Raw genomic sequence first — 13,705 nt, 5'->3', positions numbered from 1 at the left:
GGCCCTGGCTGAGCAGAGAGACCAAGAGACTGAATGAGCCTCTGAGTTGGGGCTCTAGGCTCTCGTCTTAGAGACGCCTTCCAGCCACATAGCACAGCGGGCCACATGTAGAAAGTCCATCCTGTCCCTCCTCCCAGGACACCCAGAGAGGCCCGGTCTCTGGGGAGTAGAGGATGGGGGGTGTCAATCAGGCACCTGGCCTTGGCCCTGGCCCTGCATTCATTGCAGGGCTTTCCAAAGCAAACCAGGAACTTAAAACATCCATGGAGAAAAAGAAATGCCCCTTTGCTGCATGAACCTTTCACGGGTGTGTCCCCAGGGACATGCCTGGCTTCCTTTGCAGACTATATCTCTTCCAAGACAACTCGCTAATCGAATCGGGAAGTCGTTAGGGAGATGGCCTCTTGATGCCTGACTTAGGAGCCCTGGACAGTGTAGTTAATTTCATGTGTTCCTGGGTTTCCACCTAATCAGAGCTTGGTGCACCAGGTCCATCTTTGGTGCCAATAACACCACCTAGCTCTTACCACCAGAGCTCCAAGCACATTGCAAAGCAGGGCAGCTTCATTATCGCCATTGAACAGATTGAGAACGTGAGGTACAGTGACTTGTACAAGGTCACATACCAGTGGCAGCAGTGGGAGACTTCCTACTCGCCTGAGTGGCTGTCTGGTGCTCAGTCCTCTTGGAGACACCAGGTCCAGGAGGCCCGCTGCTGTGGGCAGGCTGAGTCCTGCCCTGCTGTAGCCTTGCTGGCTGGGGGATTCGGAGGTCGGCTGATGTTATCAGGTGCAGAGCATCTCATGGGGAGTGGGGTGAGGTGGGGGGGGAGTAGCAGGGGCAGGGGGGGTAACAGGGAAAGATAGGTGCGTTTGCAGCAGTGTCAGTCACCTGGCTCCCTCCAGCTGACACAGAGTCAAGCCTGTCCCAAGTAAACACCAAACGTCCCAGCTCCCAAAGAAGCCAGGCAGCAGCACAGGGCTGGGACAGTGTGGGGAATTTTTGGAACCCCAACAGCTCTCCCTTGACTTCAAAGAACACGGCCCCCGCCCTCCCTGCTTAGCGGGGCGGCGGGGACCCAAGTGACCCAGTGCTGGGTGCGTATCAGCAAATCACCAAGGGCAGCACTGCCACACTCAGGCCAGGCCCTTTGCAGGGCCAGCAGCACAACAGAGCTTGCAGCCCTGAAACATGCTGGAAACTGAGTCCAAGTGTCAGCTTTGGTCAGGGCTGAAAACTACTGGCCTGACTCTCAGGCTTGGGGCGTCTCTGATCACCTCCTGCCAGCGGGGTGGGCCTGGTGCCCAGCTCTCCCCAGTTGCTGCAGCCGCTCTGCAGCTGCCCTTCTCCCACCACAGCACATCCAGCCAGGAGGAGCCGACCCCCTGAGCAGGTGGGCAGAGATGGCTCATGGACACAGGGACTGGGAACAGCTCTAGGCAGAGGGCCAAGCACGAGGCAGGGGGAGTGGTGCTGACGCAGGTCTGTGTCAGGTCTGATTCCATGCAATACGCTGGGGTCAGGTTCAGGTTATCGGCACTCACGTCATGCTCTAAATCCAGGCCTGGCCTGAGCACCAGCTAGATCAGCTCGAAGGGCCTTTGCATTTGCAGGGCGGCGCTGCACAGGAACAGCTCCAGAGACTAGCATGGTGGGGTTTTACCTGCGGCACCTTGACCCCAGGGCTCGGCCCAGCCTCCCTCCTTGGAAGCCCTGCAGGCAGTATCCAGGCTACTCTTCCAGCTGCCTAATGCAGCTGCCAATGGGCAGCTCTCCACTGCTTCAAAGGGGTGGGGAGCCTGTCCAGCACATGGACGCCTTCTCTGGCCGTGCACGAGATGTCCACACACCTTCTCCTCTAGGATCACATGAGCCCCCATGGTCTCAAGTGGACCCCCCACCCCAGATGACCCTAAGAGGTCCCCAAGAACTGGCACATCTCCAGCTGAACCGGGGGGCCAGGGTGGGAGGTGGGAGGTGAGGTATTTCCAATACCCATCACAGGACACCTCTGACCAGGAGCCAGCACCTCCTCACAGGTGCTGAGTGCAGCTATGACCAAAGTCTGTGCCACCAGCACCGTGAGCAGCCAGCACTGCTCCCTCCCATCTGACATAGGGCCCCTGAAAGAGTAGCTTCACATCCCTCGGGGCAGCTTCCACACAGGGCACCACGGTAAGAGCAGATGAAGTCTCCGGGGAAACTCATAGCTGTTCGTTTTCCTCTCATGCCGGGGCTCACACCCCTGCCCCCAACAACTGGCTCTCTAGAAACGCCCCAGCAGTTAAAGCTCACTGAGAAGCGAGAATACCTTTGTACCTCCAGGGTGTATCTGTTCCTGCAGCTTATGACCCCCACTTCTCTGAGGCTGCAACGGCACCAACCTGTTTCTACCATGGTTACTGATTCAGCTCTCGCTGGTTTCAGTAGCACAGGATTCATCTGGGAGGTGTGTTATTCACGGCCACAGGTGAATAACTGAGCAAGTCACCAGGGCTTAGTTTATAGCAGTTCAGAGCCCCAGCACCTCTGGGCCTGGCAGTTCCTAGCTCCGACGCCTCTGGGCCTGGCAGTTCCTAGCTCCAGCACCTCTGGGCCTGGCAGTCCCTGGCCCTGCTGCCTCTGGGTTTGCTGTATCAATTAGGAATGTAAGAAACCTGCTTGAGCCCTGACACCACTTTCCTTACAAGTTAAACATGGCAAGTCACTCACTGCCCTGTACCTCGGTTTCCCCATCTATGAAATGGAGACAGATGGCTCTGCCCCCCACTGTAAAGCACTATAAGCTCTACGGATGCAAAACTCTGCAGAGCAGCAGGGCTTGTTATTACCAGGGTGACCACTGCCAAAGCCAATGGGGGTGCTTGGAATGGAGGATACACCTGAGTGGGTCAGATCCTGTCTCCCCCCCGCGCCCCCTAGCCTGAGTTCAGAGGCTGCTGGCTGTTGGGACTGAGAGAAGAATTGGGCCCGAAAGCCAAATCTGAAGCACACCCGTGTGCGGAGCAGAAGAAAGATGCCCTCAGCCAACATGACTCTTACTGTGAAATCACCTTTATTTGGTACAAAACCAGAAATAAATAAGTTGGGTTACTTCATGATAACAAAGAGTTGAGCCTGAAGAAGCTAACCTCGTTATCGACCTGCCCTTCAGCCCCGCAACTGCCTTCCCAACCCGCCACATCACCACAGTGGCTTAATCCAGGGCCTCCCCCAGCACCATGCAGTGCGCACCTGGCCCTGGGAGGGCTGCAGGTATGTAACCTCCACGCTCCCTTGACAATGTTTGCGTTTCCATTTGGCCAGCTCCCAAGACCCAATGTGGTACAGTGCATGCTGGGACCAGCAGCCTCTGCAGCTTGTCGCTCTGTTTTGGAGAGGGGGAACAAAACAGGGAACACTCTGCCCCACTGGCAGAACTGCAGCTGTCCAAGGCATAGGCCCGCTGAGCACTCACAAGTCGTGGCCAGGGCACCGGGTGGGGCCCAGGAGATCTGAGCTTCTCTTCCTGCAGTGACCTCTCTGGGGCTCTGTTTCCTCTCCCACCCTTGAGCAACGGGGCTGTGATCTCAGACGGGGTCTCTAGGTGCGACCCAGATACAAACTGAAGAGAACAGTAATGGGGTGCTGGTTCCAGCATCTCTCTCAGGCTTCTCATGGGTCCCACCCAAGAGCCAAAACCTAATGGCCACTTAGCACTTTCCCCTGCCAGGCTCTCAGGAGCTCAGCTCTGATTGCCATCCAGATCACGCAGGCGGCTGTTTGCTTAAGAGTTGCACCAGACAGCAGGCCCAAGGACAGCTACATGTTGCAAGACTACTGCCTGTAGCACCTGATTTTTCCACCCCTCACCGCAGCCCAGCACTGGATGAACCAATGCCCTGAGCACATACTCCTCTGCTGAGCCAGGAAATAAAGCGATGGGTGCAAAGTCCAGTCAATGGGAGGTCAATGCTCGGGGCTGCAAAATGCCTTTGCACCATTCCAGGGGCTCAGTGCAGTTTCTCCCCAGGGGCTGGGAGCAGGGCTGCCAGTGCTGCAGGGAGGTATTGCTGAACCTTTCATCACATGATATAATCTTTAAACTGCAGGTTAATCTGTAATTCCCATTGATTTGGGACAATCCTGGAAAGTGGGACACTCCGGCTGGAAGCCAAGGGAGGGGTGTTTTACAGAGGCACAGAAGCTCTCCAGCAGGGCACTGAGCGGGGAGCAGGCAACAGGAAAGACCCCCTCTTAAGATTCACGGGGTCCTATGTGCCTGAGGGCGGGGAGGGGCAGCACCTTTTTAGAGATGTGGGTTTATGATCTCCAGCAACACTCTAATAAAACAGTTTTAAAGCAAGTTTTAAACTAAGGTCTGACACCAGAAATTGAGAAACTGACAGTTTACACCTAGGGCTTGGCAAAGGCCTGTTCCGTGGCTTCCTCACCCCTTAAGTGGCTCTTTCGCAGGTTCTGCAAATAGGCGTAATGGGCTTTCTGACTCTCCAGTTAGCTAGGTCCACTCTGGCGGAAGCAGAGCCGCAGAACTGTACTAGGAAGAGGTGAGTGGGTGGACGTCTATGCTCGGTGGTGCCCCGTATTTCTGGGTGCTCTACACAGCTGCATATTCTGCATATGGGTAAGGACAGCTGCGGCCGCGGGGCCTGGGGATCCCAGGCATGCACACACAGGGGAAAAGCAAAGGGAGAAGCTCAGCTCAGACCGAGCTGAGTGCTCCCCATGGGATATACACTCGGGAGTGGAAGGGAAGGCAACAGTGTCTGGTAGGGTTTGGGGCGTGGGATCAGCTCTGTCCCACTCCCTCTGCCCATTCCCAACCGCCCGGCTGCCACTAGTAGGGATAGGGTGAGACAGCAATGAGGATGATGAAGACACTCCATGCCCGCTGCTTGCCATGGGCCAGGGCCTGCACCTTCAGCCGATAGATGCCAGCAGTATGGAGTGGGCGCAGCGTGGAGAGGATGCCCTGACCTCTCTCATCCCGCAAGGCAAAGGGGCTGCCCGGGTCCCGCTCCAGCAGCGTGAAGACGGTGCGGTTCTGCAGGAGGCTGCCCTGGGAGGAGGCAGTGAGCTTGACGACGTCGTGCCCGGCTGGGATGCCCAAGGGCAGTGTGAGAAGCTCGTACTGCAGGGCGAAGGGGCCTGCAGGGCTGCGGCGGAGGCACGTTCTGCTCGGGAACGGGCAGGGCAGAGAAGGTGGGTCAGATCACTGCTTCACCAGGGAGAGGCAGCGCGGCCTGAGGGTTGGGCTGGCAGCCAGGATTCCTGGGTTCTAACCCTACATCACTGGACGGCCTCAGACAAGATGCCGAGCCAGACTGTGCCTCAGGTCCCCCACCAGGAAAAGCAGGGTCAGTGCCAAGTAGTGTTAATACAAGACAATTGGCATGTGCCAGTCTGTGCCCACTGGGGTCCAGCTGCTTTCACTGCTGCACACTCCAGCTGGCACGCGTGCGTGTTCTTTTACGCAGGTAGCTTTCCCGCGGGACACTGGTGACTTGTGGCTGAGCGCACCCCTACAGCCCCCCCCGACTTCCTGCCGAGCTGCACTTTTACTCGGGTAACTCTTGAGGTACTTTATCCACCTCTGCTGGGGTCCCACCTTACCCCCTGCATCCTGACAGCAGGGTGGAGAACAGCACCGGCAGATGCCTGACTCCAGGAGAATGCGTACAGCCGCCCTGCCTGGCTCCACCCCAAAATTACTTCTACCCGCTTACCCTGGGCTGGAGCCTCTCCTGTAGCTGGCAGGGCAGGGCGCATCCAGGCACTGGGCGCTGCCCCCTGTGTTAAAGCACAGCTGGTCCGGGCTGCAGTGAACCCTCCCCTCCGCACATTCGTCGATGTCTGCAGAGGAGAAGGGGCGAGTGAGGACAGAAGGGTGTTCGGGGGGGTGCTGCTGCTGATTGTACCACACCCCTGCACTGCGCCCCGAGAAGTGAAGGGATCTCCCCAGGAGCCCACTGCCCAATGCTGCTCCTCCATTCACCCACAGGGTGAGCTACAGGGCCAGCCGGTAGCCGTGCTCTGCCCAGGGCACCTGCCCGGTGCCGTTCCTGCTCCCACAGAGGCAGGGCACAGCTCAACTGCACTCGGGTCCAGGACGCAGCGTAGCCACCCGGGGGCACTGCCGCAATTCCCAGCAGTGGCTTGGCGCAGGGGGGGCCGGGTAACCACAGCACTCTGGGTTGGTGGCCTGAGCCCAGGCATAGGCACTAGGCGCTCCCAAGCGAAGCTTGGCCTTGGCTCTGCCACTGCTGTGCAGCGTGTCCCTTGGGCACGTCACACAGCCGAGTTCCTGCCCCGGGAAGCCGTAGCAGTGACGCTAAACTACCTGAGACTTGGGCATTTAGTGATCCAGATCCAGCCCTGAACTAGCTCCGCTGGCTTCCCGAGATCTACGCCCCTTGGCGTGGGAAAGCGCTGGCAGCAAGGCAAGTCCTGCGGTGGGGGTGGGGCGGGGGGATTGTGCTACAGCTGCCAGAGGCGGCGGTGAAACCCAGGCTTCAGAAAGGGAGGCAGCGCCACTGACCACGGCAGGTTTTCCTGTTGGGCAGCAGCCGGTAGCCGGCAGGACACGAGCACTGGTAGCTGCCCTCTGTGTTCCTGCACGCGTGCTGGCAGAGGTCCCGCACCTGGCACTCGTCAAGGTCTGGGGGAAAGAGCAAGGAGAGATTCCAGGTGCAGCCCACTTCTGTCCCCCGGCTGAAGGGCAGCCCACCCCCCTGCCCAGATGCGGCGCGGCGCTCCCCCACCCCCAAGCACACGGCTGCCATGGCGCGCGAACCACTAAAACAAGGCAAACGCGCCCTTCTTCCCCCTCTTCCCGGGGGGATCTGGCCCAGGGGAGCCCCAGGGGAGACCAATTCCAGGGAGGAAGGTAGAGCTGCAGAATGGCTGGCACGGCAGGGAGGGAGAAGGGAAGCTGGAGCAGGGACAGTGGGTTAGAAGACAGGCTGTTCCCTTTAGGGCCCAGCAGGGTCCTGGGCCCTGCATGACCACCCTGTCGGCCCACTGGCTCTCCGCTGACATGGCGATGCAGAGCGCTGGCTCGCACCATCAGGAGCTAGACTAAGGGCACCAAATGCCACCGGTGAGCAGTGCCACAGGCTTCCAGTCACCCCCAAGTTGGGCTGAAGGCCAGTGGCTCTGCTCCAAGGATTCCCCCACCCTGTCCCGGGGCAGCGGCGGGTGGCCTTACCGGTGCAAAGTCCATTCCGCCTGGTGAAGCCTGACGGGCACTGGGCGCCACCAGGGCGACTGAAGGAGAGCCAGGTGCGATAGCCTTCCCCTGGGGACCGGCTGCCTGGTCTGAGCCACTGCACAGGGCCCCCTCTGCTGCCGCTGCCACGCGTCACGTTCCCTGCCGCCTTCCCCGGCCCGGCGCACGACTTGCCATCCCCACGTAAGACCTCCCCCGGAGGGCACAGGCATTTGTAACTGCCCTGGAGGTTGTGGCACTGGAAAGCACATGGCGGAGGTACCCGCTGGCATTCATTTATGTCTGACACAGAGAGCGAAAAGCCAGCGTGAGGACAGGCAGCTCAGCTTCCGGAGCAGAAGCAGTAGAGGCTAGTGGCTACAGCAGACAATAAGAACCCAGGACTCCTGGGCTCTGCTGCTGAGCTCTGGGAAGCAGTGTTGTCTCATGGTTAGAGCAGGCAGGACTGGGAGTCTGGACAACGGGTCACTGTGCCGCTAAAGGGGGGCGTGAGCCTGAACAAGTCACTGCCCCGCCTACAGTCTAGTATCTGCATGGCAAAGAGGATAATGCCTCTGGAGTCCAATAGAACAGGGCTAATGAACAGAGCCTCTGACGTCCCCTGGCTCCAGTGAAGGACAGGGGACAAGCCACAGCGCAAAGCATTCATGTCGACCACGCCCGCAGGGCTCGGAGCTTCCCCCAGAGCCGTTCCTTCCCGCTGCGCTCACCGGGGGCACCCTCTGGCTGGGGATGAGGCGGTGCCCTTTACAGATGTCATCAGAGTGGAGGGGGCCAGGCACAGCACAGCTTTTCCTGGCCAGACTTAGCTGCGCTGCTTCAGCAGCAAACTGGCGGCAGGGAGGGGCGAGACCCACCTTCAGACTCGTCCAAGGTCAGAGACGGAGTCAGGAAGAGAACCCAGGAGTCCTGTGGCCCACCCCCACCTCCCTGGCAAAGGCCGGCAGGTCGGTGTTACCCAGGCAGGGCTGGCCAGGGCCCTGGGTCCGGAAGCCACGAGGGCACACGCAGCGGTGCCCGCCGACGGTGTTCTCACAGATCTGGTTGTAGTGACAGGCGTGGGCTCCCTCCGCGCACTCGTCCACGTCTGGGGCAGACCGAGAGGTCAGGTCTCCCAGCATGCACCAGCCCCCTCCTGGCCCACCACCGGCTGAGATGCTGGGTCACTGCAAAGGGCCTGCCCCGCCCTGGCCTGTGCTGCCAATGGGGCAACCCGGGGCTCCCAGGGAGCGCGAGTCATTTCCCAGCCTGTCCAGGTGCTGGAGCAGGCCCAGTGGAAGCTGTCAGTGCCCAGGTGGGGGCCCGAGCTGCTGAGGATGGGATACGCTTGTCACCAGCAGGTCCCTTGGTGGGGAAGGCAGGTCATCACCCCTCAGGGGCCACAGGAAATGAGCTTGCAGGGCCGAGCCCTTTGCACACAGGGCAGGCTCAGCACAGAGGCTCTGGGCTGGCAGGAGTCCCGCAGACTAACTCCTGTCTCTGCGAAGGGGGTGGGACCGGCCTTGCTCCTAGGTGGAGCCTCAGGGAAGGACCGTGAGCCACACAACAAGGGGAGTTCCCCGAAGACTCCCCCCAGGGGCCAGCAGGGGAGCCCGGGGGCTGTTACCGTCACACCCCACTCCATGCACGTCCGGCCGGAAGCCAGCCCTGCAGCGCGCCAGACACCGGTAGGTCCCGGCCAGGCTCACACACTGCTGCTCCGGGCGGCAGGTGTGGGTGCCCGGCATACACTCGGCCGTGTCTGGGGAGAGAGCCTGGCATCAGTGCATCAGCCTCAGCCCCTCACCCACCCGGCCCGGCCCAGGGCACCCGCCTCAGCCCCTCGCCCACCCGGCCCAGCCCAGGGCACCCGCCTCAAGTCCCTCGCCCACCCGGCCCGGCCCAGGGCACCCGCCTCAGCCCCTCGCCCACCCGGCCCAGCCCAGGGCACCCACCTCAGCCCCTCGCCCACCCGGCCCGGCCCAGGGCACCCGCCTCAGCCCCTCGCCCACCCGGCTTTACAACCCCTCTGTCCTCTCCGCAGGGAGGCCCCCAGCCGGCCTCCTTCCGAGTGGGCAGCGCTGGTGAAACTGCCTTGGGCCCAGGGCAGCTTAACGGCATCTCCTGAGCCCCTTCAGCCTCTGAGCCAGCAGGTGCACGGCCATCCCCTGACCGGCTTCCCCCGAGACAGAAAGATCAGGGGATCTGCGGGTCATCCCCTGGGGAGACTCCCTGCGTGGCTGGCAGGGAAAGGGGCCTCCCTCGCCCCGGGGGGAGGGCAGAGAGGGCACGTGCTCCTGCACTAGTGGGCTTCTGGAGGCTCTGGAGACCCTTCCCTCAGCAGTCGCTTGCCCCTCTGCAGTGAGGGCGCAGGGCGAATTGCTCGTGTTCACACCCCCACAGGCCCCTCTGCTGGCCTGTCCTGGAGCTGCCCTGGAAGGCCAGGCCCGGGCCGGGGGAGGCGGGGAGCAGCCCCTCCTTTCAGGGGAGGGATAGCTCAGTGGGGGAGCATCAGCCTTTTAACCCAGGTTCTGGGGCAGGTTAGATTAAAAACATCTGCCCGGGATGGTGCCAGGTGCTGCTGCCAGTGCAGGGGACTGGACTCACGACCTCTCCAGTCCCTCCCAGCTCTATGAGGGACGTACAGGGGACTCTCAACACTGGCGAGGGTTTGGCGTTGGGAGCCCTCGCGAACAGCATTTCACCCCATGGAGGAGACGGGAATCTTGACCTCTGAGCCGCTCCTTCCTCCCTCGTGACAAACCGCTGCCGTGGCAGGGCGGGGTGACCCGCGTCAAGGGGGAGGAAGGAGTGGTTTAGCTCCAGCCACTGCTGCCGCAGTGGGGCCAGGCAACCCCGCTGCTGGCGAATAACTGAATTCGCAAATGTGGCGACCTGACTGTCTATCTCCACGTTCGAGGCGCGCATCTGACCCTGCCCTCCGGCGCCAGGGTGAGGGACTGGTGCAGGACAGGTTGCCCATGGAGTTGAAGCAGGAACAAGAACTCGGGCTCTTTGCAGTCACACAGCCGTTCTGATCTGGGACAAGCCGCCCCCACCCCATCGCAGCAGCAGGCGGGGGTGGCGGGTGCCCAGTGACAGCGCACTGCATGTGGGATGTACACCTCACCTCTGCCACTTAGCACCAAGCCAGGAGAAGCCCCGGCTGCTCAGGAAGTGGCACCAGGGGAGCACATCACAACAGAGCAGCAGGGGAACAGAAACCACCTCTGGGCTGGGACACCCTGGGTAACAGCCATCCCCACGGGGAGAGCGTAGAGGTAGCAGGCACAACCAAGCCATGCTGGGACTGCAGCACACACCCCTACCTCCTCCCTATGCCCCCACTGCACTCCCTGACCCCACGCACATCTAGTAAGTGCCTCTGCCGGCCACGGTGCCGGAACCTGGGCCCTCCTGCCTCCCTCCGCCAGTGCACACAAAGCCGCATGCAGCTGCCAGCAGCCTGGGAACGGGGCTGGGCTGGGACTGGAGGTGCAACCGCTGCTGGAGCTGGGTAGATGGAGACGTGGTAGATGGGTAGGTGGAGATGGAGACACTGGGTAGACGGAGACGTGCTGGCTAGTGCTCCACAGCAGCACGGACACAGGCCCGGGATGGGCCAGCCACCCCCCCTACGCCACTCCAGTGCCAGGCAGGATTGAATGGGGCTGGCCGGCCCGGCCCACAACTCGACCCGCTGCAGTGCCACTGCTGGTAGCATGTTAGCTCAGTCCAAGGCAGCGTGTGGGCGTCCAGCTGTGCTGAGAGCTACACCTCCACCGCCAGCACAGCCGCACCCCGTCACTGAGAACACTCTGGGGGGGACGGAGCGGGGCCCCAGCCTGAGGGGAGTACCTGGCCCTCCCCAGACATGGCACTTACCTATGTCTTACAGCCCTCTGGGCCCTGCTCTGCGAGGGCCTCTGCAGCACAAAGGCGGGAGAGCCCTGGCAGCACCTCCAGGGGCAAGAGACAGGAGCCCTCAGCACAGCCTCACCTAGTGCCAATGGGCCCTCTGATTTTCCCACCCATGTGCAGAATAAGTTTGGTTACATGCACCAAGGCACATGGGGACGTGCACCACCAGTGCAAACACACGCAGCCGGCGGTGGGCAGGTAATCAGCTGGGCGGCACCTGAATCTCTCCAGGGCAGCTGCCTAGCGCACAGCTTAGAGACAACACTGCCCAGCTCCCAGACATGCCTAGGAGGAACGGCCTCCCTGTCTCGGCCCAGGGAGCAGCGCAGCCTGGGGGGAACCTCCCAGGGCTGCCCGTGGCAAGGCTCCCCCCGCACGGGCTGTGGGCTGCTCTCCGGTTACCTGCATGGAGAGAGGAGCTGAGCTGGAACTGCAGCTCCCGAGAAGCTGGGTCGAAAGAGGACCTGATGGCCCTGGCCTGGACGTGCTGCACCGCGGAGGGCTGCCGGCCCAGGGCAGCCGCGTACTCGATGCTGTGGTTGCAGCGAATCCACACCGGGAGTCCACCCTGCAGGAAGCTCTGCACAGACTCCCCGTGCAGCTGCCCAGGCCCTGTCTGCACGTAGTGCTCCCTGAAATCCTGAGACAGAAAGAGGGAGATGGGACGGTCAGGGAGCGGAGCCCACTGAGACTCCTGGGGCGGGAACGGAGCAGAGGGGATCTCCTTTGTGCCAGTGCCCGTCACTGCAGAGGAGCCGGCGGGGTCTCTGGGAGAGAACTGGGTATTCTGGGCAGCAGCCTGGAGCTCTCGGCTCACCCGGAAAAGCACAGCAGCGTCGGCGATGCTCTCGGGCACGAACCCGTTGACCACGCTGTCGAAGAGAAGTGCCCCACCTGCCTCCGCCCCTCGGCTGACGTGCGTGATCCGGAGAAGCTCCCCTGCGGCGACAGGAGGTGGTGAGCAGGGTCAGGGATGCTGAACCAGTTCACGATCCAGCCCTGGGGCTGAGCTTCCCCAGGGCTAAGCCAGGCTGCAAGGAGCCCAGAGCCAGGCCATGGTTGGGCCTAGTGGGGGCCTGGAGCAAATTTTAAGATTGTGATACTGATGTCTAAACCTGGGTGTACTGGGTGTGTAGGTACAGCTCAGGCATGTCTCTGACCCCACAACAGCCCCAGAGCACCACAGGCCCCCCAGCAAAACACCACACTCCCATGCTGGGGCTTAGGAAGGGCTTGACAGGCCTGATGCTGAACTGAGGTGCTCTGCCCAACTGGGAGCTCTGCAAACCGTTGTGCCTTCCTTTCCCCCTAGGTTCCTATCTGCCCAACGCCCTAGTCCCCTGGCAGTTTCAGGTTCCAGAAATCCCAGAGTACTCAGAGGGTCGCAGGCCAAGGGGCTGGTTTTCACTAGGGTGGGGTCAAAGTGCCACAGGATTGTGAGCCAAGCTCGGTGACCCTAAAGCAGTACTCTCTTAGACAAAGTTAATGGGCACAAAACAGACATAAAAACACTCCTGATCGACAAACCGGTCAGCCAGCATTTTAATGGAGTGGGCCATTCTGTTAACGACTTAAGAGCCTGCGTGTTACTGAAGAGGAATTTTCATACTACTTTGGAAAGAGAGGCTGCTGAACTCTCTTTTATATTCAAATTCGACACATTACTGTGGTTTCAACTGGGATGGCAATTTTCTGGGTCATTATGGGGGGACCTAGGGTTTTGCAAACTTGGCTTAATCTAACTCTTGAATTCCCCCCCACCCCTCTACTCTCTGATTTGCTCCCCTTGATTATTTTTTTTCTGATTTGTCAACCTTGATTACTATTTTTCTTTCTCTGTGCCTTAAATATTGAGTCTGTTCTGCTATGGCTCTGGTCTGAAAAAGTGGGTCTGTCCCATGAAAGCTCACCCAATAAATCATTTTGTCAGTCTTTAAAGTGCTACTTTACTGCTTTTTTATTTTGGTTTTCACTGGTGTGCCATGAGAACTGTTCAAGTGTGCTGGGAAATTTAGTCAATTTCCACTCCCTGTGGGGGAGAAACCCCAGGCCAGCCAGGCCTCTAGCAGCAAGGCAGCCGGAGTCTCCGCTGACGCATGGGTTGTCTATTTCCCATCCGCGGTGGATCTGAAGGGAAATGCGGACCCCCACCCCCACCCCCAGGACCCCACCTGCATCAGGAGGCCGCTGAAATGCTGCTTCCTAGCCTAAATGAGCTGGTGGGGAGCCCGCCCCCACTCCCTGCTGTGGCAAGGCAGAGGGACGCAGGAGCATGTTGGAGCTGGGATGTGGTTTAAGTGCCGAGTCCTGGCTCCAAGGGGCTGGCGGGGAGGGGAGCCCCTTTCAGTGGTTGCTCATTTACTCAATCTCCCTAGCCTGGCGCTGGGCACATTGTAGAAATGTGTCTGTGCTCGCTGTGTCAGACCATGTATTGTGCTGTGGATTTGAAACATGAATGCATTTGATCCCGGTTTGGTTTGGTGCACGCACTGCTATGTTGCAAGCCTCTCTCATATGACTGTAACCGTAGTACGCGTTAAGTAAATGTGACGTATGCGAGCAACTGATTCAGCTGAA

General features: G+C 60.3%; 1 protein-coding gene across 1 annotated transcript in view; it reads right to left on the bottom strand.

The window, feature by feature from the left end:
- Nucleotides 1–3,069: 3,069 nt before the first annotated feature.
- HMCN2 (hemicentin 2) overlaps nt 3,070–13,705 on the bottom strand; it is a 129,673-nt gene continuing 119,037 nt past the window's right edge. The window contains exons 89-96 of the mRNA XM_075015857.1: nt 11,946–12,067; nt 11,531–11,768; nt 8,835–8,969; nt 8,187–8,315; nt 7,208–7,510; nt 6,539–6,658; nt 5,727–5,853; nt 3,070–5,174 (exon numbers count right to left, since the gene is read on the bottom strand). Coding sequence (XP_074871958.1) covers nt 4,838–5,174; nt 5,727–5,853; nt 6,539–6,658; nt 7,208–7,510; nt 8,187–8,315; nt 8,835–8,969; nt 11,531–11,768; nt 11,946–12,067 — 1,511 coding nt within the window. The 3' untranslated portion in view covers nt 3,070–4,837. The remainder of the gene's footprint in view (nt 5,175–5,726; nt 5,854–6,538; nt 6,659–7,207; nt 7,511–8,186; nt 8,316–8,834; nt 8,970–11,530; nt 11,769–11,945; nt 12,068–13,705) is intronic.

The sequence above is a fragment of the Carettochelys insculpta genome, chromosome 21 (genome assembly GCF_033958435.1).
Source record: "Carettochelys insculpta isolate YL-2023 chromosome 21, ASM3395843v1, whole genome shotgun sequence".
In the NCBI taxonomy this organism is placed as follows: Eukaryota; Metazoa; Chordata; order Testudines; family Carettochelyidae; genus Carettochelys; species Carettochelys insculpta.
This window is presented reverse-complemented; position numbering and strand designations above follow the sequence as displayed.